A 21,078-nucleotide genomic window follows, 5' to 3' on the forward strand; every position below is an offset into this window, starting at 1 on the left:
GCGAAATCACCGTGGTGCATTCTCGCAGCTAGAAGGTGTAGAAGGTGGTATTAGTGGCTAAGTTAGTAGCCAGTTAGTGCGTAGCAAGTGGCTAGTGAGTGGCGTCGCCAGTTTCTGTCCCATGAAATATAAACCTCCTTTACCAGCCGTTTTCCCCTTCCTCAACAGCTTCTACCTCACGCCTAGCCAGCACACGCTTAGTAATGCCTTCTTAATACAATCTTATTTCTGCCTCTGACACCTCATCTCACCGTCTTAACTCCTTTCTAACCTAGGAAAGCGCCGAATACGAACGCGCCGAACTTGATTACCCTGAGCAACCCCACTTAAAGCCTGGCAGCATGATCTTGCCGAGCAAGCTATAAGCCGATTTTAGCTTCGAGATGGCCATGGACGATATCCAATATCCATCAGGCTTCGGCCTCAAGCACGTCGTTGGCTGGGGTACTACTGGCCTGGTGGTGCTTGACGAGTCCACAAGAACCGTTATCAAGACTCCTCGCGACCAGGAAAACGCATCCTTAATCTCGAGGGAGCGGCGAATCTACGAGCGCTTCACTGAAAAGGGGGGACACAAGGGACTCTTAAGATACTACGGCACTTTTGAAGTTGGGATTCGCCTGGAGTACGCTTCCAATCATCACCTCCGGTCGGTCAACAAAGGAAATCAAATCAGCGATAAACAACGAATATCCTGGGCTATTCAAATAGCAGAAGCGATGGATTTTATACATGCGGCTGGCATCATCCATGGAGATCTGACATGCGCGAATATTTTCTTCGATGAGGGATTCAACGCCAAGCTTGCCGACTTTGCGGGATCGTCAATTGACGGCTCCCCTTTGCTGGTGGGAATAACGGCTAGTCACGAATCTCCACGGTCCCTGCTGTCTGTTCAGGGCGATCTCTTCGCGTTCGGCTGTGTCCTCTACGAAATCATGACCAAGCAAGTTCCTCACGACGGCAAGACGGATGACGAGATACGGGGCTTGTATACGAGCGGTGTTTTCCCTGATACCAGCTCCTTGGGTGCAGTGGGCCGCATTGTCAGAGGTCGAACGCTCATTTGCATCGTCATCATCGCAACGGCCGTCCTCGTCTATTCGAGATGGTCAGCACGAGTCCGTTGAGTTTTGCCGTATGTCCCCTACGGTGTCTAAGGAGTAGCATTTAGGACACTCTCCAGGTCTTCTCGTCGACGTCATTTGGATTATTTCACCATTCAACCCCTTAGCTGGGGTAGCATTTACACAGAGGTAGTCTTTGACAGGAGATTTTTCGCATCGATCGTATTTTTTGTTAAAGTGCATGTGCTTTGGGCCTTTCATACAACCCTTGTATACAAGTTTGACCTCGAAGTAGTGGCACATTGCGTTTCGATAAATCAAAGTAAGAATGGTTTGCTTAGAATTTCTGATAGATATCCAAGCGGGGCATAGAGTAAGAGACATTGGCCGCTTTATATTGTACCTCTGATCTGCAAAACTGGGTGAGCTACGCTGTTACCTCCAGGCTCGCCTCACTTCTGGTCATCTTCCAATATACAAAATGGACTCGAGCAGCGAAGACAACTGCATGCCGTTGGAGAGGAGGGAGTTGTTACCCAATGAGAGCGTTTCTGTTGGCTCCCCTTAGGACTGTTGGCCTCTTTCTTCAACCTGTCGCGCCATGGTTGCATAACCGGCTGCATAACTCATCGAACCTCCTTGATACCGACCGTTTTCCCAACCAATCGGACATCCGAGACGGAGTGACGTGTCCCACATGAGATTTTGTCACCATAACCTAATTAAATGCGAGAGCATAGCCCCGCCTTCATGAGCGCAGCCTACTTAGCGCCCTGCTGGAGCCTGATGCAACCTGTGCAAAAAGGGCCACTGCCCGAGATAGTCTCACGAAGGTGGGGCTCCCCAACTCATGATGCATCTACAAAGGCGGGGCGGCTCAAAGGCGGGACCTCAGGGATGTTTGTGCCGCTAATGACATGTAAGGCACAGGACGCAGCAGCAGGCAGTGTCGTCGACAGACTCTAGGGTACATGCCAAGATATACCTAAGTTCATGTCAACCCCGGAGATGCGTCAATGGCTTCCGAATGGCCAATGGCTTAGCCGTTGTGGCTTATCCCTGACGGTTTAGTTCGAGTAGTTCACTAAGAGAAGAACGAGATCGCGCCAAGTTACATACAGCTGGTCACACTTGGTTTTGCATTCGATGACCGGCAGACAACTGTACACATGCGTGTGTGGAATGTTGAGGCCAGACGAGTGAGTGATCGAGGGCATGGCCGTAGGCAAACAGATGTGGAAAACATTCCGGAACCAGCAGATGAATGTTCTGGATTCAGATAACTAAGGTATTCACAAGTCTTCTTTAAAGAATGCCAAACTAACCCTCCAGATCTACTTACATGGTATGATCTAGTCGCTTTACGATACATATAGGTCGAAGATGAACATTCCGATTGGTTTCGACCTCGCTAGGTTTGGAAGATACGGTCTTCGCTTTCGTCTTCCATGAATCCATCACTCTTTAGTTGCAATAAAAATTATTTTGACCGCGCTAGTAATACAACTTGATTCATATCCCAAATTATGCCGACATCGCAGTCATCTGAGGGATCATATTCTTTATTTAAGCGACCAGGCAGTAAGCACCCTAGACTCGTAGATGACAGTCCACGAACGCCTGTTAGGGACCTAAATACGAAAATGCGGGCCCTCTTTGTTGACGTTAGCCAAAAAAAAAAAAATTTAATCAATTCGATTTCCTGATGTTATATCTCAGATAGTTGACAGCACCGTTTTCCCTCACAGATGCGGTTTCCTTTTCCTTCATGCCCGCTCTAAATATCTATCAGGTGAGAGTGGCTCTAGAACATAAGACACTCTGTTAAACCAAAGTCAAAGTTATCACTGCTCGTGAGAAATGACCAAAGCAACTGGGGGATACGATTGACTATCCTTGCTGTCGTGTGTATCACGGCGTAGTGTGCTTGGCGCCCCGTATCATGTATGGATCAAAAATGGGAGGTTTCCGCGGGCGACTCCAAATCAGGCGATTGTACGTGTCAGACTGTCCCCGGGCGATAGCTCTGGCAAGGCCAGGCGTGGCCAATACGGCAGATTAGAATTGATGTCATTATGAATCATAATTTGTCGCCTGGGCCGCTTAACGTGCCCAATTGTTTGCACCTTTTTCTGCCGTATGACTTCATCCATCCCCGCACCGAATGTGGCTTCGTTTGTTCCCAACTGCCACTTCACCACGCATCCGTAAGGGCCGAAACGTGACAACAATATAAGTATCACATTTACGTGCGACACGGGCTTTATCAAACCGCGTCTACTAGTCCATCGTCATTAACCCTTGACCTAATATTGCAGAAATAATCCGCAATCATGGCTTCCATTTTCTTGTACACATCCTGTTTACCCCGCGCTGGTGATGGCAGCTGATTCTCTTCAGGACTGGTGCATCTGGCTACGTCGGCGGGCAGGTGCTTCAAGAGCTCTCGCGAAGCCACCCGGAGTACACCATTGCGGCTCTGATCCGCGATGGCGAGGTTGCGAAGCGCATCACAGCCATATTTCCCAATGTTCGAGCAGTAGTGGGCAGCCTTGACGATTCGGGTATCGTCGAGGAGGAGGCATCAAAGGCATACATCGTTCTACGCAAGTATTCGAGCATTCACGACTGAATAACGCTGACCATATGCAGACCTTGCTTCAAACAATCACTTGGGCAGCTTTCAGGCAATCGAGCGTGGTCTAGCAAAGCGAGAATCTCCTTGTAGGACCCCGCTTAGTCTCCCGCGTGAGAAGATGGTATTCGAGATTCGGTCACTGACGTCTGGTAGCATTCTGGATTCAAATCTCAGGCGCCAGCGCTCTCGCAGCGGGAGAGGTTTCATCCCCATCCTTCGAGCCTGGCTCGGCTTCGTCGCAAATTTACGACGATGTCGACGACGTCGCAGCGATTCGCTCGCTGGTCCGGGCTCACCCTGCTCGCGTGGTGGACAACTACCTCCTCGACGTGGCCGCAAAGAATCCCTCGATCAAGACGGCGCTCGTAATGCCGCCCATCATCTACGGAGTTGGCGAGGGGCCAATCAACCAGCGGAGCATCCAGATCCTCACGCTGTGCAAGGTGGCGCTGGAGAGGGGCAGGGCCGTCACTGTAGGCAAGGGCGAGAGCCGATGGGGCAGCGTCCACGTTGGAGACATTGCAAAGCTCTTCGCGTCCCTGGCTGAGGCTGGCGCAAAGAAGAATCAGGACGAGGCGCTCTGGGGAGAGAACGGCATCTACCTGGCGGGCGTTGGCGAACTTGTAAGAACAGTGCCGGGCTCCCAAACTAAAACCCGGTGGACTAACGCATGTAGTCTTGGCTTGAAATCTCACAGAGAATTGCGCGCGAAGCCCACAACAAGGGCTACATCAGCACCGTCGAGGTGGAATCCGTGTACAAGCCGGAGATGGACTCGCTGCTGCCCGCGGCCGCCGTGCTGTTCGGAAGCAACGCGCGAAGCAAGGCTCGCCGCGGGGCTGAGTTGCTCGGATGGACACCTACAGGGGAGAGTCTGGAGGCGGAGATTCCGAGGGCGCTGGCGGAGGAGGCGACGCGGTTGGGCGTCGGTAAGGTCTAGAGTAGGTAGAAGATGCTAGAGTCTAGATCTAAGAGACGGTTTTTCTTAGTCGGATCTATATCGGGATTGATCCCCTATCGCATCTGAATATGGAAGCCGAGATCCCTCTATCGTCCCTTCTATCGTTCCCCTCTATCGCGTCTTGATTGACTTGTCGGTGAACCCGACACGGCCAATTGAGCCGGATGAAGCCTCATTCAGTTGATCCCTCAGGCATGATTCACGTGATTACCGGTCATCTGCTTCAGGTAGCCAAATCAACCAGAGGCGCAATCGCAACAATACTCTCTTTCTACTTTCCTCTTTCGCAACATCCGAAAGCCCGCATTGCCATCGCATTACTCGTCGTAGCGCGGAATCGGGAATGTGCTGGCTGATAAGGAAAGTTTCCGCGTCTCCACTCAGAGCTACCCCGCGGTTCCACGATCCTGCGTCATATCGCCAGAGTCGTACTCCGCGCAGCGCACTTGCTGAACATTCGCCTCATTGGGTTAACTAGAAGGCACGATACGATTCCCGATCTCGGCCGCGTTTTCCAATAAAAGAATTGATCCGTGTAACGACATCTGAGCAACATTCCTCCTCCAACGTCCCCGCTATCTCACTCCCAGAGATCCTCCTCGAGATCTTCCTCAACTTCAATCACAATGGCTCCCGCATTCCTCGAGCTAGAAGCCCCCAACGGTGTCAAGTACACGCAGCCCACCGGCCTCTTCATCAACAACGAGTTTGTCGAGTCATCCAGCGGCCAGACTATCACGTCCATTGACCCCGCGTCAGTAACCCCCGCACCGTTCACATCTCCGCCGCTGACTGAGAAATAGAACCGAGGAAGTCATCGCGACTGTCCAAGCGGCCGATGCCACCGATGTCGACAAGGCTGTCAAGGCGGCCCGTGCCGCTCTAAAAGATCCCTCGTGGAAGCTTCTCCCTGCTTCCGACCGGGGCCAACTCATGGCCAAGTTGGCCGATCTCATGGAGGAGAATCGAGAGCTGTTTGCCACTACAGAGGCCTGGGATAACGGTATGTCCCATCATAAATGACCCCGAACGGTACTGACAAACTCGCAGGCAAGACGTACCAAGAAGCCCTGGAGACCGATCTCGTTGAGGCTGTCGGCGTCATCCGATATTACGCAGGATGGGCCGACAAGACCTACGGCCAGACCATCAACACCACGCCCCAAAAGTTCGCCTACACAATCCGCCAGCCCATCGGCATCGTCGCTCAGATTATCCCCTGGAACTACCCCCTGTCTATGGCCACCTGGAAGCTCGGCCCCGCCCTGGCCTGTGGCAACACTGTTGTGCTCAAGGCGGCTGAGCAGACTCCGTTGAGCATCCTCGTCTTTGCCGAGCTGATCAAGAAGGCTGGCTTCCCTCCCGGTGTGGTCAATATCCTCAACGGTCTCGGCCGTGACACTGGTGCCGCCCTGGTGCAGCACCCTCTCGTGGATAAGATTGCCTTTACCGGCTCTACGGCAACTGCCACTAACATTATGGGCATCGCAGCCAAGACCCTCAAAAACATTACCCTCGAGACCGGCGGCAAGTCACCTTTAATCGTCTTTGACGATGCCCAACTAGAGCAGGCCGTCAAGTGGTCACATCTCGGCATTATGTCGAACCAGGGCCAGATTTGCACGGCCACGTCTCGAATCCTCGTCCAAGACGGCATTTACGACAAGTTCCTGGCTCAGTTCCTCGACACTGTCAAGACCGTCAGCAAGGTGGGCACCCAGTGGGATAAGGAGGCCTACCAAGGACCTCAGGTCTCAAAGATGCAGTTCGATCGAGTTCTCGAGTATGTTGAGATCGGCAAGAAGGAGGGCGCAACTCTTGCTACTGGTGGCCACCCCGTAAAGGTCGGCGATAAGGGCAAGGGCTTCTTCATTGCCCCTACTGTCTTCACGGACGTGACTCCCAAGATGCGCATCTTCCGAGAAGAGATCTTCGGTCCAGTTGTCGCTATCGTGCGATTCAAGACCGAGGAGGAGGCGATTGCCCTCGCCAACGACACGACCTACGGCCTCGGCGCCGCTGCCTTTACTACTGATTTAGAACGCGCCCACCGGGTTGCCGCAGAGATCGAGGCCGGCATGGTCTGGATTAACAGCAGCCAGGACTGCGACCCCAGGGTGCCATTTGGAGGTGTCAAGCAGAGTGGTATCGGCCGCGAGCTGGGCGAGGCTGGCCTCGAGGCGTACTCACAGATTAAAGCCATCCACGTGAACATGGGTACCAAGCTATAAGATCACCACAAGGGATGCAGAGTACCGTATCGAATCGATAAATTGGCCCTGTTTTATTATGGACTAAAGCTAAGCTATGTAAGGCTTAGGTTTTCTAAATCATTTATTATCATTAGGCATAAAGAATCCCGAAGGCAATCAGTAGGGGAAGGATCCAAGGCGAATTTACTGAGTCGATGGTATGTTTAACGTCAAAGTGTGTATTAAATTAGATGGAGCTAGCATTCTGAAGCTTTTCAACTATGAACCTTCCGTGTAACCAAGCGTGTGAACCAGGTGTAGTAAACCAAGGGTATGCAGATAGATTGAATTGACCATTTGTGACAAAGAAAACACCCTGCTGTCGTTGGGCCTCAATTATAGATAGTCAAAGTGATCTATGGAATCGGATTTAACAAAGAGAAATTATCGGTCACGTCTAGCCAGACGAGCAAGTGTTCAACCTAGGACTCCGATAAAGTTGATACCCACCCTCCCGACTCCAAATATGCCCGTAGGCAGCATCATAGCAAGTCCCAAAGTCCTGTTCATCGTACAGCACATCGCACCAACGCCTCGTACCCAGTCTTGTCCGTTCATCGCTTCAGGCGGCCCTCGTAGAGGATCTCGACGGCCTCGTCCCAGCCGCGCGAGGCGGCAATCTCGGTGACGGTGCGGCCGAGCTCGTCGCGGACCTCGAGATCGACGCCGGACTTTTCGGCGAGCAGGCGGAGGACCGTCTCGTCGCCGTTCTCGACGGCCTGCATGATGCCGTTCCAGCCGCGGTACAGCTTGTTGGGGTCGCCGCCGTGCTCCAGCAGGAACTCGAGGATCTCCGTGTCCTCGCGGTGGCGGCGCAGGGCCTTGACGACGGGCAGGTGCTCGCCGGGCGAGTTGATGTCGGCGCCGCCCTCCTTGACGAGGAACTCGACAATGTCGCGGCGGTCCTCGCGGATGGCCGAGGTGAGGGGCGAGAAGACGCCGCCGTTCTTGTCCTCGACGGACACGCCGGCGTTGATCAGAAGCTTGACGGACTCGAGCTGGCCGGCGACGACGGCCATCTCCATGACGCCCTTGAAGGCACGGGGCTCGGCGAGCACGGCCAGGATGCGCTTGAGGATGGCAGGGTTGCGGACGGCCATGCAGACGGGCCAGTCCTGGCCGCGGATGTTGGGATCCGCGCCGCGGGCAAGGAGCGAATCGACCATGTCGACGCGGTTCTCGCGGATGGCCGTGGACAGGGGCGAGTGGCCCTTGGGGGTCTTGTCGTTGGGGTTCATGCCCTGGTCGAGGAGCCAGTTGAGCGCCTCCATGTTGTTGACGCTCACAGCGGTCTCGACGATGCCCTTGGGCGAGTTGAGGTTGCCACCGGCGGCCACCAACTGCGGGAGATACTGCAGACGGTTGTGCGTGATGCACTTGAAGGTCGGGTACTCGCTGGCGGGCACGTTGGGATCAGCGCCGCTGGTCAGCAGCAGCGCAAAGATGTCGGCGCGGTTGTCGCGGATCGACGTGCACAGCGGCGTGTAGACACCGTCCTTCTTGGCGTTGGGGTCGACGCCGGCCTTGAGCAGCGCGCGAACCGACTCGATGTTGTTGACGCTGGCCGCGAGCTCCATGATGCCGGGGCACTTCTTGTGGTCGGCGCCGTGGGCGAGGAGCGTCTGCAGACAGGGCGTCTGGTACGTGGCCGGCCACAGCATGTGCTTGGGGCCGGGCAGGTTGGGGTTGGCGCCGTGGTCGAGGAGGCTGTTGACGATGTCGACGCGGGAGTTCTGGATGGCCTCGAACAGCGCCGTCTTGCCCTCGCGGCTCTTGAGGTTGGGGTCGGAGCCGTAGTCGAGGACGAGGTCGATGAGCTTCTTGGGCGTCTTCTTGTTGGTGGCGGCGATGATGAGCGTGTCGCCGGTGATGGTGAGCTGGTCGGGGTCGCCGCCGTAGATGAGCAGCAGGTGCACCATGTTGAGGTTGTTGCGGATGCAGGCCTCGGCCATGGGAGTGTCGTGGTCCTGGCCGCCGGGGACGTTGGGGTCGCCGCCGTACTTGAGAAGAGGCACGGCAGAGGCGAGCGAGCCTCGGTCGACGGCGGCGAGCAGAGGGCCCATGCCATCGCGGTCGGTGACGTTGGGGTCAGCGCCGAAGAGGAGGAGCAGACGGACGCTCTCGGCGTCGCCGTTCATGACGGCCTCCTTGAGGGCGAGGTGGTCAGAGCCGGTGTTGGGGTTGACGCCGCGGTCGAGGAGCTGCTCGACGAGCTTGTGGTTCTTGCCCCTGACGGCAGACAGGAGGGCGCTGCGGAGGTTGTTGGCATCTGAGCCAGCCGAGCTACGGGGGTTCCAGCGAGGCATGGCGGCAGGGTCGGCCTTGAGACGGACGACCTTGGTGTTGTTGTTGAGCTCCAGGCCGGCGAGCTCCTCGAGGCTGGCCTCGGCGCTCTCAGACATGCCCGAGTGCGAGCGAGTCTCATGGGCCTCGTCAAAGGTGCTCAGACGGTCAAAGGTGGCCGTGGTGCCCGAGTGATATCGCTCGTTGGAGCTGACGGAGCTGGCAGTGTGGCCGCCGCCGCTATATCGCATGTCGACGCCAGGGCTGGTGACGGACTCCTGCTGCATGGACGACGAGCGCTCAGCCCACGGCAGGGGAGGCAGAGGAGGCTGCGAGGAGTGCGACGGGGCGCCGTTGCCCTCGACGCCGCGGTGCTGCGAGGACGACGAGGGACGGTAATGAGAGGCATGGTCCGAAGGCTTGCTTCGCGCCGCGACGCCGGCGCGGTGATCCATGCGATCGAGAGCGGCGGCCAGGCCAGTGTAGCCAATGCCCATCTCCTTCTCAATCTTCTCGTTGCCGAGACTCCACTGGAACATGAGGGCGCTCATGCGCAGGCTCTCGCGGGTCTTGCCCAGGGCGTTGATCATCTTCTCGATGTCGTGGTCGCCAAAGATCTTGCCCCATCCGCGGCGCATGCGGCCCATGGCGCCCTTGCGCTCGTTCTCGAGGTTCTTGTTGAGCATCTGGTCGAGCAGCTGGAAGTCGGCCTGGGTGACGCGGAACTTCTTGCTCAGCTCCGAGATGACGTCCGAGGGGAACGACTGGGCGGTGCGGATGCACTCGCCGAGGCCGGCTTCGATGGAGAAGAGGATCTCGCACGTGTCGAGGAAGTCGTGGGCGAGCGTGTCGAGCCCGTGAGGCTGCTTGGTGACGGTGCTGAGGTACTCCAGCATGCGGATGGACACGCGGTCACCGACCTGCGTGGTCTTGTGGCAGAGCTCCAGACATTGCGTCTGGGCCTTGGTGGACGTGGCCATGACGGCGCTCTTCTTGGTGGTGAGCGACCTGGAGGGGGGGGCGGGCTGGTGGTGACTGCTATGGGCGGGAGAATGAGAATGAGACTGAGGCTGAGATTGAGGCTGGAGAGTATGGGGAGGGGCAGGCTTCTGGAGGTGGTGAGCGTGGGGGATGGAGATGGGGATGGGGGTGGTGGGCAGCGTAGGCGTGGAGGGATGCGAGTTGAGGCCGAGAGACTCCTTAGACACCAAGGTCAGGGACTCTTGAGGGCCGAGGGAGAGAGCTTCGATGAAGGAGTATTCCTTGTCTACTCGATCTGTGCCCACTGTCAAGTGGTGCTTGTTCATGCTGAGAGGCGAGGTCAGCGTGAAAGTGGACATGGGCTTCCTCTTTAGAGGAATTTAGAGGGCGTAGCAATGCGGGAGCAGCAGACTTTATGGCGCTCGCCCGACGCCCAGGACGGTCCAGGCTGCGTCGCTATGCTCTTTGCGTTCTTTGCGTTCCCCTTACTGGGTCGACGGGGGCCGGGCGTGGACGTCGTGGATATCCCGACCTGCGTCGAGGGCGTCGAGGGCGTCGAGTGCAGTCCACGGCGTCCATGTCGTCCACTCACCACACCCAATTGCGTCGAGCACATCCACTCGAGGGGCGTCCACCGCGGCGTACCTCGTCGTACCTAGGCCTAGCTCCGCCGCTTGGAGCTTCGGGGGGAGGGGGTGGAAGCCGTGGGATGGGCGTGCTGTGCGCTTTGACAGCCTGTGGAGATGGCGTCGTGCGCGCTACGGATCGACCGGGGGCGCCAAGGTGCCAGTAGTTGTACCCAGTTCGACGGAGTACTACGTAGTCCCATTGCATGGTCTGCCCTAGTGTCCCCAAGATCAGGAACCCACTTGGCTCCAGGATCGCCCACTGCAGCCCAGGGCGTCCCCGGTCTAAGCTACTAGAGCACGCTTTGACGTGAGCATGCCCCTGGGGGGCCGGCCGTCAAAGGCTCGCATGGGCCCGACTTGCCGGCGTCTGTGAGCTGGTGGCCGAGACCAAGCGATGGCACCCCCTCGTACGGAGAACTAGTTGCGTATGTACTGTACAGTAGGATGGTCCTGTGGTCCTGTGGTCCTACGGAGCCCACGGCGGCGCCCATGTCACCCATCATCCCATCGAGAGAGCTCACGGTAACCCCACCCGGTGCAAGGTCCGAGCAGCGAGGCAGGCCAAGCCGTTGGAGGGCAATGGGCTTCGCAGGCTATTCCGCATGGAGAGCCTCAGACAGAAGCCGCTACGCGTAGTCACTGTGGATGGAGATGGTGGTGGGGTGGTGAGGACGGTGGGAAGTCGTCGTGGGAAAGCTGAGAAGAGGGGGGGGGACGGAGAGGAGGGACGGGGAGGACGGGGAGGACGGGGAGAGAGACCCGGGACAGCAGCCAGCAGGCCGAGAGACCAACGAAACGGACGAGACCAACGCGATGCAACCAGCAAAAGCCAAAGCGCAACCTTGAGAGAGTTAAGCGGGATGCGGGATGCACTGCGGGCTTGTTGCGGGCGTGTGGACGAGTGGACGTGTGGACGGAAGCTTCACCACCACAACGACCCAGCCGCCATACCCAATTTACAGAAACAAGCCTCGCACCAAAAGCACTTTGACAATTGCCGATGCAGCCAAGCGGACACAGCAGCAGCAGCAGCGAGAAAAACGCCCAGAAACGCTAACGGGGATTGATGGGGGCCCGCCGAGTCCGTAGCAGACCCAACAAGGCACTCGAGACAGCGTGATACACAACGCACGCGAGAACTCAGACATTGGCATGGCTTGGCCCGGCGTCGGGGAGCGAAAATGCAGCATCAGGCCAGAGGCGCCGCGCAGCGCAATCAAAAGGTGGATGAATCGACGGGCCCAGATCGATGTGACTGTTGCTTTTTCCGATTGTGCATGGGCGGCGTTCAATGAGTCGAGATCGAGCCCGGCTCGCGGCTGCTGGGCCACCAGGGCCACTCACTCACTCTGGCTAGCAGCATCGCTCCATCGCATCGGAACTTTTTTTCCCAGCATCGGAGCTTGCGACCAGTCGCTTTTGCGAAATCGGTCACCCGAGACCAGACCAGACCGGCTCTGCGTAGGGGGGGGGACGGGCAGCAAGGAACCAGCCTCGACGAGCAATGACCACCAAACGCAAGCCTCGCTCCCAAGAGCAAAAGCAAGTAAGAAGAGAGGAAGCTAAACTTGCTTGGCTGGTGCTGTACTGTGGTTTACGGAGCACAGGGAGGCTATATTGGGTCCACACCCCCCCTGCTGCGATGTGCCAGCTTTCGTCCAGCAAGCCACCGGGTTCTGGCGCGGAGCCAATCGCATTGCAAAGTGCTGAGACATTGCTCATTCCAAGACCCGAAGGGCGGCGGCCCCTCGCAGGCGCAAGAGCCCAGATCCTGGGAGATAGATCCTGGGGTTCAGGTCCTGGCCGGAAGTTTGCCAGGACCAGGATTTGGTTCCAGGTCCAGGGGCATTCCCGTCACTGACAAGACAAGGCTCGGCTGACAGCCAGCAACAAGAGTTGGCCGCCCCAGCCCAGGTTCCAAGGCCAAGGCCAAGTCCAAAGTGGGCTGGCTGGCTCCCCGGCAAGTAAGTCGTCGTGTTGGTCGGACGAGGCCACGGCGAGACGACAGCGGGCCCTAACGAGGCGGACTTCCTCCAACGCTCGCCGAGAGGCCTCTGATAGCGAAGTGACAGCGGGGGAACGACAGAAGGATCCGCGCTGAACGAGCTCTGGCCGCGCGCTGGTGCTGGCCCAGTCGCGGGCGCCAACACGGCCAGCCGGACGCAATCGCATCAGTGCGCACGCCGGTCTGCTGCCAGGACAATGTCTAAAACGGCGCTGAACAAAGCCCCCCGACGACCGGTGAACAAGAGCCACCACAATGGCAATGTATTGGAAACCAGCCCGCCTTGCCTCGAGGACACCCGGGCGGCGGAACTCCAGGCTCGAACAATGGGCTGGCGAAGGATCACGATGGAGATGAGGACGCCCGCGCCACCACACACACACAAGACGCAGGACGCACAACAGGCTCGCCTAGCCCTGCGCCGCGGCGACCAACAGAAACTCACAAAACCCAGACGTCGCAATCTTGTTCTGACTCGGTGGAGATGGGACAATTGGGAGGGCTTCAGGCGTTCACGATTGCGCCAGCGCCGCCTGCGCCCATTTTCCCGGGTCTGGTTTCCCTCCCCCCTCCCCCCCAGCAAGGCTCCTCATTCTCGCCCGCGGCGCAATCGCGCATCTCGCAGCAGCGCCAGCCCGGCCGGGGAGGGGGAGGGGCCCCTTCGCCACGTGGAGGATGCAGCGGGAAGAGCGCGAATATGCAAGGGGAAGTGTATCTCGTTGAGCGCTGAGCGACCGCGGTCTAGACGGGCTAGCCGACGCCCATACGAACGCCCACCCCTCTCTCCACCCAGACTTTCCAGCTTGCCCTTCGCCGGCAAGGACAAAGTGCATTATGGGCTGCCAGAGGCTGAACGCAGTCGGCGAACAACTCTCCGGATCGAGCATGGCGCGGAGGCCCGTCGGAGTTTCTCCTCTGGCCTGCCACAGCCTGGCGTCGCCGTCGCTAGGGAGGTGTCACACCGGCTAGCCTCTCTCCACTGCGCAGGGCATTCGGAAAGGGGGGCTAGCTAAAACACCCAGCTAATCACCTCGACTGACTCCATGTTGGGCCAAGGCATGCTCACCCGAAGGATGGATTCATCACTTCCACCAAGCTGCCCGCCAGAGAGGGTCTCGGCAGTGGCGGGAAGCTGTCGTGGAGTCGCGAGCCGGCACGTGGAGAGGAGACGGACGTGGGCCTCCGGGTCTCAACCAGACTACGGGGAGAGCGCTGGATCCATTCATTTAGTTGCTTGCTTTTTTCTTGGCCCTCTATGATCAAATCATCTGTCAATCCCTTCGCCTGGGAACGGAACACGCCAGGTCCCACATTGCAAACGGAGCACTACTACCGCCCAGCTCTTGGCTCGTTCGGCACACACACACACACACACGCCATATATACTTTCGGTAGCTTCGGCTGGCGCGCCCGATGGGATGCTTTAGTTTTATCTCCGCTGATATCTTATTTGGCTTTTACTTTCCCCCAAAAAAGCCTCTTGGGCGATCCAGGCCGCTGGGAAGAAGGGGATCCGGCCGATCAAATCTCTGCAGCAGCCCGCCGGGCCGTCTTCTGCAACAAAAGAAACCGGCCGTGGCACGACAGAGTTCCAACTGTGTAGCCACCAGGATCGTCCCAGACCTCGCCAGGCTCGTCCCAGACTCGTCCCAGAGACATCGAGATGAATGTGGAACAAAAGCTTCCACCAAGCCACCCTTGCGTGAGAAATGATGCGACGCTGGGATTCCATTCCCGGTCCGTCACGCCCACCCCATGCAGGGAACGCCGTTTCCAGTTTGATCACTTTTTTCCGTCATTTGTCTGCTTTTTCAGGGTTCGTTTTTGCTGACTGCTCCGTATTGCTGCTCCGTATTGCTGCTCCATATTGCTGCTCCATATCATTGCTGCTCCATACTGGCTGCTCCATACTGGCTGCTCCATACTGGCTGCTCCATACTGGCTGCTCCATACTGGCTGCTCCATACTGGCTGCTCCATACTGGCTGCTCCATACTGGCTGCTACGTGATCTTACCCGCCATCAGCCTTGGCACCCACACAACGTGTTTGAGAAGTTGAGAACTGATCAACGCCCTGCCTTGTCACTTTCCTTGTTCCCTTGCTACCCTCCCTCACAGCAAGACATTTGCCATGGCGCACGGTCAGCTGGGTTCAAGCCAATGACGAAACCTCGATTGGATGAACCTGGGCGCAACCCATCCATCGTCCCCTTGCTTTTGGTGCGGCTTCCGGCGTCCGGCTTCCATTCCATCCTCCCTTCCCTCGCTGCCACGCCGCAGCCGCAAAAGAAACGTGAGAGACCTGTTCTATATCAGTTTTGCATCTGTGCGCACTTCTGTCACCTCTCACCTGCAGCTGCCATGCTCTATTCCATGCGCATGCGGACGAAACCTGATGTGAACTGACACCCGCTATAGGTAGTCAGCGTCCAGTATCCGCAGTTCTGGACACAGTCCCGCTGCGGGGAGTTGCATCGAGGCGAGCCCTTGCATGAAGTCAATTCCTACTGGGCGCGTGGCGGCTCCCCAGTCCTCTTCCAGCCGCTCAATGTCATATATCAGATTCTCCCACAGTGTAGCCTCTTTTCCATCCCAATCACCAGCCTCATCGCCGCCCTTTCGTTTCAAGCGGCGTCCGAGGTGCAGCACAATAGCGCAAAAGTCCCGCTCGACTCGGCATCGCAGCCACCAGAATCCCAACCGCCCCAGCAGGCCAAGCCAGTAGCTGAATATGCACAGCGCGCGGTCGTCCTGGCAGTGCAGCAGCTCGACAAACTCTGGCCCGAGCTTGCCCACGAACTGGAGGTAAATAAAGATGTTGACCGTGTCGGGATCTATCAAACGGCTCTTGCAAGACGGCAGCGTCAAAGCGGTCCGCGGCGCACGGCCTGAGCAGCGCCGTCCACGACGAGGGGATGCTGGTGAAACGGTGATCAGCGCTGCTAAGAGTCGGTCGCTCATCGTCGGATGCCTCAAACATGGGCTGCAGCGCGCTAGCATCCCTGAGCCGAGACGTGGCCATCAGGAGCGGCTTCAGTCCCAGCTGCAGCTCAAGCCACCCGAGCCGGCCGCGGTCTGAGCCGACGACCCAAGACGCGGACAGCCGTGCGTCGTCGACAAAGGCAACGGCCAGCAGGTTCAGAAACATGGCGGTCGTTAGCAGGGCATCGGACCGCGACTGATCCAGACGCTGATGCAGCGCCGGGAGGAAGCCCTGGAGCGTCGCCCGTTGCTGGTGACTCCGCAATCTCGTGCGCCGTTGGACGAGCCGTGTGGTGACGGAGGTGGCAGGCTGAGACTGCAAGGGTGGCGGCTAGGAGATGGCCATGATCGCCCTGCAGCTTACATGCTGGGGGCAAGATGCCTCCGGAGATGGCTTCGTAGTTTTAGTTACAGTGGTGAAGCAGCGAGTCAACAGACGTAGCACCTAGAAGAGTAAATTTAACACATGCCGCTGGAACAATTGGCTTGTAGACCAGCTGTGTTAGGGGGCCGCTGAGACGTCCGTCCTGCGACAACAAACTCTCTAGACGCCGATCCAACCCATAGACGCAGCGTCTGTTGCTTCACGCGCAACCTGTGCAATGGGCCTCGTTTCATCACACTACGAGATTCTTAGTCCCGGCACTCCATATGCACGTCAAAGGCCATGCCAGCTGTGGATACCTCGATTCTCCTCTGTTTGCAGGCGAAGCATCAACCGCGACTCTTGACGTGGAACCTGCGCCGCCTGTGTCTGCGAATTGCCAGCGTGGGCTGGCCGGTCACCAGACAAGGAACTGGGCCTCGACCGGAAATGAGATCAGTAATCGATCCGAGCTGTCGGCTCTGCGGCATTCCAGATCGAGTATGCATACACGAGAATAGGCGACGGGGCAATCTGGGAGCAGCCTCTCCATTTGATGCCTGCCCTTGATGCCTGCCACTGATGCCTGTCAGATCTCACATGACGGGCAACGGCTCATCGTCCTCGGCTAGACTCGTTTGCTCGATCTGTGCTAGCGGCTGACACACGATTGACAGGATGGAATCCTTGTGTAGATCTGTTTAGACTATTTGTGTCCGAGTCATGGCAAACGAGACGGAGAAAAACAGGCCGATTATGACGATGATGAGGATGTGAGGTTGATAATGTTCATGAATAAATAATATAGGACCTCTCTCTATATACAAAAGGAACATTCAAGTGTAGGCACCAACTGAATTATCCGTTTGAGAGTGAAGCTCCCCGATTCATTTCGTACATCTTACCCTATACCCTGCACACCCAGCCACCGTTCATTTGAAAACCCTGCTGACGAGTTGAAAACAGCTCTTCTACTCAAACTGGGATTTATTTAATTAATTTTGTCGCGGTATATTCCGCCAGTTACAGTCTCGCCGAGGCACGGCGAAATGAAAAAAAAATACTAGGGTTGTTAATCTGGGTTACGCAACCCGTCTGCCAACTTTCATGAACTCCACCCGGGCGACGCAATCCATATGCCAACTTTTATCAACGCCACTCGATCAGGGCGACGCATCTTAATCTACAAAAATCTGGTTTGCGGATACACCAATCAAAAAACTCCATTTTCGGAAGCCTGATACGAACATGTCCAAGTCACGGAGTATCCGAGATGGATACGCCCGGTGGGCTAGTACCGACTGTATCGCATGAGCCCCTGCTGGAGCTCCATTTTCAACGGTCAACGGTGCCACCTGGGGTCACGGAGATTGTCTGTCCTCGATGTTGACGTACCTGAAGATGTGAGAACAGGCGACAACGTCCCCGTGTCGCACTTTTTTACTTTTTCTTCAGCAGCGCATACGCCTTTAGCAGCAAGGACCTGTGGTTTCATCCCTTGGGATTGTTTGATCTGGGCGGACATAACTCGAATTCATATTCGTCGCGAATAATTACCGGTACGAACTAGCACCTGAAGGGACTGGTTGTGAAGCTAATCTCCTGGCAGCCTTGGTGTCTTAGGGTGGGCCTCTATGCCCGGACTGGACATGGATACCAATGTGGGTATGCATGATTGTCTTGCGGTAGCCGGATGGACGTGCAAGTTTGTTGGGGGATTTGGGGGCGACCGAAATAGAATAACGGTCATGGGGCAGAGCACCGGTACATGATTTATTCAATTATTGACAGTGCTTAATGGTGGCCGGGAACTCTGCCATTTCAGCAGGAAGGTTAAAATCAGGGACGACTAGCAAAGACTGGCGGATGCAGGCTTTCAGCTCGTCTCCAGATATTCCTCCGCGACGATATGTTTCAGCTTGCTAGACGCCTATGTTTCGGACTATGCTCTATCGCAGTGCCACTATGACAAAAGGGAACGATCACTGCTTTTGGCGGCAGTGCAATTGTGGTTCATATCTCCCTCTGATATCCTCCTCGAGTCAGCAAACTACACCACCCTCGGGTGTCTACGAAGTGTACCTGAGGATACAATCCGACGAGCCAACGATGAATTGATAAACAAGATGCCTTGTGACGCGGGCGGGGGAGTTTTTGGACCTACGCCTGGTTTTGGGCCTGTTCCCGACGCTAAATCGATCCCTGACCTGCCGACGATCTTATTTCAACAAGGCCATTATCACCGGGAGCTTACTCCGTAAGGCCCTAATCGTTGGGAGCATAGCTGACGAGGTAAGGTGACGGGCGCGCCCCTGCTGGGGATGTTCATCGCTGACGTGTTTAGGGAAATGGCCTTGCTCACGACACAGACCAACCGGGATACTTGCCAACAATGGTTAGGCAGCTGATCCCTAATGCCGCGGATGAAACCGTCGCACAGATGCAAGCTCTGTACGACTACAAATCGAACCTTGCGAAACTAGCCTGGGATTGGACGGTGGATGTGATATTCGGATGCAACGCATAGAGTATCACTCGCGCCTTTCCCTTCCGGAAATACCGTTACATAGTGTCTGCACCCCCTGCCACCCACGGCTATGACTTGTTCTTTAAGTGCTGGCTTGTTGACTCGAGACCCTGGCTAACTCGATTGAGATTATTTCCTTGTCGATCAGGAGACCACACTAGCTACCAACCTACGATTCATTCATGGAGAGGAAATTCCTTGGTACAAGTACGGTCGGCGCGAGCGATTGGCTAATATACCCACGGGGGATTCGAGATGGTAAATCTTAGGGATGACTTGAAGAAACGGTGCGATTCCACCATAGCGGCAGCCATGGACCTAATGAATGAGGATAACAAGCTGGAAACGAGAAGCAAGGTGTAAGAGCTAAATGGATTGATAGGTCCAGGGTATGCCTTAGGTTGTGTATTGTGTAGAAGACCCTAGCCGCAAACGAGACACCAATCCGCTAGACCGCCACTTGTGTATGTCGATCTTCTTTCGGTAACTAACTTACCCGCGAACTTAGGGCACGAGGGCAGGTAAAACGAATGGGCTAGCGGCCCCTCTTCCGTACGTTGAGCAATGACGCTCTAGCTTTGTGTGGGTATTTGACATACGTCAGAGGAGAAGCGAGTAAAAGGAAAGCGGCGAGCTTTCAATATATTGGTAAATAATTGAGAAAGATACAGCGAAAGAATTGAATGCATAAGATGATAGTAGACAGTATCTAAATAGTAGAAGCTGTGAATAGGAGTCTTGGAGGTGATGGGGAGGTCGCATCTTAGAGGCTCTTTGATAGAGGTGAAGAGTGGCGAAGTTTCAGGATAGTAAAAATACCGACATTAATATAATGCGTTGCATTCCGGCGAACAGAGCAATTCATGGGATCCGATCAATCTAGATCGGACAGGACCTTGTATTCTGACAAGTGACGAAATCCACATGACCCTGTTCGATACTCGCTCAACCTAGCAAATAATGAATCCTACATGGGCCGAGTATCAGAATCTACCACGGTCAGCAAACAACAGCCGAAATGCCAGTAAATTCCATTGAACAAGTCAGGTCTATGGATTGGAAGTTATATCCTGAGTAGTCTTTTTACCCCCTCAGAAGTTGAGCTAGCTGACTTAACCTCTTCCCTCCAACCTTGCATTGTAATCAGCTGACAAGAAGGGAGGAATAGTAGCGACATAGCCACGACAGTTCAAGCAGAGGAAAAAAGCAAGACAAAACGTATACTTGGATTAAAGACGATGAAATGCGTGTCCCCCCCCGAACTTTGGCAGAGCCACTACTCAAGTAGTGCCTTGTTAGTTAAAGACCGAACTCGACTAAAATTTCGAAGTGCCTGATAGCACGCACTAGCACCATCACAATATAACCCTAAAGGCTCAGCGCATGGCCAGGGCGCACAGAATGCCAATCGAGAATAAGCTTAAACATATATTCGGAAGCGGATGATTTATGGAGAATTTATGTCGGCCAATGTGGGGAAGAAAATTGGACTTTGGAGATGACCGCTTGGTCACGAACCGGGCTGAGGGGAGGTCCTGTTTTTTTGTATCGGGAATTGGGAACACGAAAATGACTTCGAAGCTCACTTCTGAGCTGCAGGAGTAGTTAAGACCCCATCGGCCGGCATCTCGGCCCTCGCTATCGCGTTTCACCTCTCTCCTCGCGCTCTCCGCCTTTGCATATCACAGTTTGCATTGGTATGCACATCCGCCCTTCGTCATTTGTTACACATTAGCTCTCCTTTCTCGAAGTGCCCTAGAGCTTCTTTAGAAACTTATAACTGCGAAGTGCCTATCTCCAATATGAATATGCACAGCTGTTTGATGCAAGAGTTAAATGGAAATGAGTGTCAAATAAGATGTAGCAAGTAAGGTATCTCTTTGCTTTGGATGCTGAACTTTTATGGCTTTTTATAGCTTTACTAAATATCATAAAATAGATCAAAGCCATGCATAGTCTTAAATGGTACGAGCACACATGTGTCACTACGAACTATTATCGCATATGAAGGGAAACTGACCACAGGATACACATAGCTGTATTATCACTGTTGATGTGATTCCATCTAGAATGGCAGCGCATGATCTTCAAGATGCTGTTTGACAGCCAGGAAGTCAAGTCGAGAATTGGCATCCATTGCGGACCTTCGACAGAGCCAAGGAGATCCAAGCTTGCGGGCCATGCGAGTGTGAATATAAGCTACCCGTTTGCTTACTTCAGCGATGGTATGGCTGGAAGGTCCACTGACAGTCTGCAAGCTTGGAAGCCTAAAAGCATGAAGTGACTGGCAAGGAAGGAAAGTGGGACTGGATGGAATAGATCGCTTTGCTGTTACTGGATTAGAGTTATAATTCGTGGAGCTGTTCAACAGCTTTGAAAGGTCAAAGAG

General features: G+C 55.5%; 6 protein-coding genes across 6 annotated transcripts; 4 read left to right on the top strand and 2 right to left on the bottom strand.

The window, feature by feature from the left end:
- Positions 1 to 383: 383 nt before the first annotated feature.
- BGZ61DRAFT_492254 (kinase-like domain-containing protein) lies at positions 384 to 2,033 on the top strand (the record flags this gene model as incomplete). Its single annotated transcript, XM_046250532.1, has 2 exons — positions 384 to 1,046; positions 1,998 to 2,033. 2 exons carry the CDS (start codon positions 384 to 386, stop codon positions 2,031 to 2,033), a joined length of 699 nt encoding a protein of 232 aa, XP_046106620.1.
- A 1,255-nt stretch (positions 2,034 to 3,288) lies between these two features.
- On the top strand, positions 3,289 to 4,678 carry BGZ61DRAFT_195246 (uncharacterized protein). The gene is made up of 5 exons (XM_046237843.1): positions 3,289 to 3,417; positions 3,468 to 3,673; positions 3,720 to 3,791; positions 3,859 to 4,328; positions 4,382 to 4,678. Exons 1-5 carry the CDS (start codon positions 3,401 to 3,403, stop codon positions 4,643 to 4,645), a joined length of 1,029 nt encoding a protein of 342 aa, XP_046106621.1. The 5' UTR covers positions 3,289 to 3,400; the 3' UTR covers positions 4,646 to 4,678.
- A 183-nt stretch (positions 4,679 to 4,861) lies between these two features.
- BGZ61DRAFT_447436 (aldehyde dehydrogenase domain-containing protein) lies at positions 4,862 to 7,080 on the top strand. Its single transcript, XM_046245339.1, has 3 exons — positions 4,862 to 5,420; positions 5,470 to 5,669; positions 5,717 to 7,080. Exons 1-3 carry the CDS (start codon positions 5,293 to 5,295, stop codon positions 6,895 to 6,897), a joined length of 1,509 nt encoding a protein of 502 aa, XP_046106622.1. The 5' UTR covers positions 4,862 to 5,292; the 3' UTR covers positions 6,898 to 7,080.
- Positions 7,081 to 10,848, bottom strand: BGZ61DRAFT_447437 (ankyrin repeat-containing domain protein). The gene has a single exon (XM_046245340.1). It carries the CDS (start codon positions 10,539 to 10,541, stop codon positions 7,473 to 7,475), a length of 3,069 nt encoding a protein of 1,022 aa, XP_046106623.1. The 5' UTR covers positions 10,542 to 10,848; the 3' UTR covers positions 7,081 to 7,472.
- Positions 10,849 to 13,163: 2,315 nt separating this feature from the next.
- On the top strand, positions 13,164 to 13,829 carry BGZ61DRAFT_475732 (uncharacterized protein; the record flags this gene model as incomplete). Its single annotated transcript, XM_046248724.1, has 1 exon — positions 13,164 to 13,829. One exon carries the CDS (start codon positions 13,164 to 13,166, stop codon positions 13,827 to 13,829), a length of 666 nt encoding a protein of 221 aa, XP_046106624.1.
- A 1,507-nt stretch (positions 13,830 to 15,336) lies between these two features.
- BGZ61DRAFT_447438 (uncharacterized protein) lies at positions 15,337 to 16,318 on the bottom strand. The gene has a single exon (XM_046245341.1). The coding sequence runs from the start codon at positions 15,962 to 15,964 to the stop codon at positions 15,422 to 15,424; it is 543 nt and encodes a 180-aa protein (XP_046106625.1). The 5' UTR covers positions 15,965 to 16,318; the 3' UTR covers positions 15,337 to 15,421.
- Positions 16,319 to 21,078: the final 4,760 nt, after the last annotated feature.

The sequence above is a fragment of the Ilyonectria robusta genome, assembly GCF_021365365.1.
Source record: "Ilyonectria robusta strain PMI_751 chromosome Unknown BGZ61scaffold_6, whole genome shotgun sequence".
Lineage (NCBI taxonomy): Eukaryota > Fungi > Ascomycota > Sordariomycetes > Hypocreales > Nectriaceae > Ilyonectria > Ilyonectria robusta.

What these genes read in the sequence shown, in the direction of transcription:
- BGZ61DRAFT_447437 (XM_046245340.1), bottom strand. Translation starts at nt 10,541, where the DNA reads ATGTCCACTTTCACGCTGACCTCGCCTCTCAGCATGAACAAGCACCAC.
- BGZ61DRAFT_447436 (XM_046245339.1), top strand. Translation starts at nt 5,293, where the DNA reads ATGGCTCCCGCATTCCTCGAGCTAGAAGCCCCCAACGGTGTCAAGTAC. An exon ending in ATCACGTCCATTGACCCCGC is followed by an intron (nt 5,421 to 5,469) that starts GTCAGTAACCCC and finishes ACTGAGAAATAG; the next exon opens with AACCGAGGAAGTCATCGCGA. An exon ending in TACAGAGGCCTGGGATAACG is followed by an intron (nt 5,670 to 5,716) that starts GTATGTCCCATC and finishes ACAAACTCGCAG; the next exon opens with GCAAGACGTACCAAGAAGCC.
- BGZ61DRAFT_195246 (XM_046237843.1), top strand. An exon ending in AAAGGCATACATCGTTCTAC is followed by an intron (nt 3,674 to 3,719) that starts GCAAGTATTCGA and finishes GACCATATGCAG; the next exon opens with ACCTTGCTTCAAACAATCAC. An exon ending in TGGCGGGCGTTGGCGAACTT is followed by an intron (nt 4,329 to 4,381) that starts GTAAGAACAGTG and finishes TAACGCATGTAG; the next exon opens with TCTTGGCTTGAAATCTCACA.
- BGZ61DRAFT_447438 (XM_046245341.1), bottom strand. Translation starts at nt 15,964, where the DNA reads ATGTTTCTGAACCTGCTGGCCGTTGCCTTTGTCGACGACGCACGGCTG.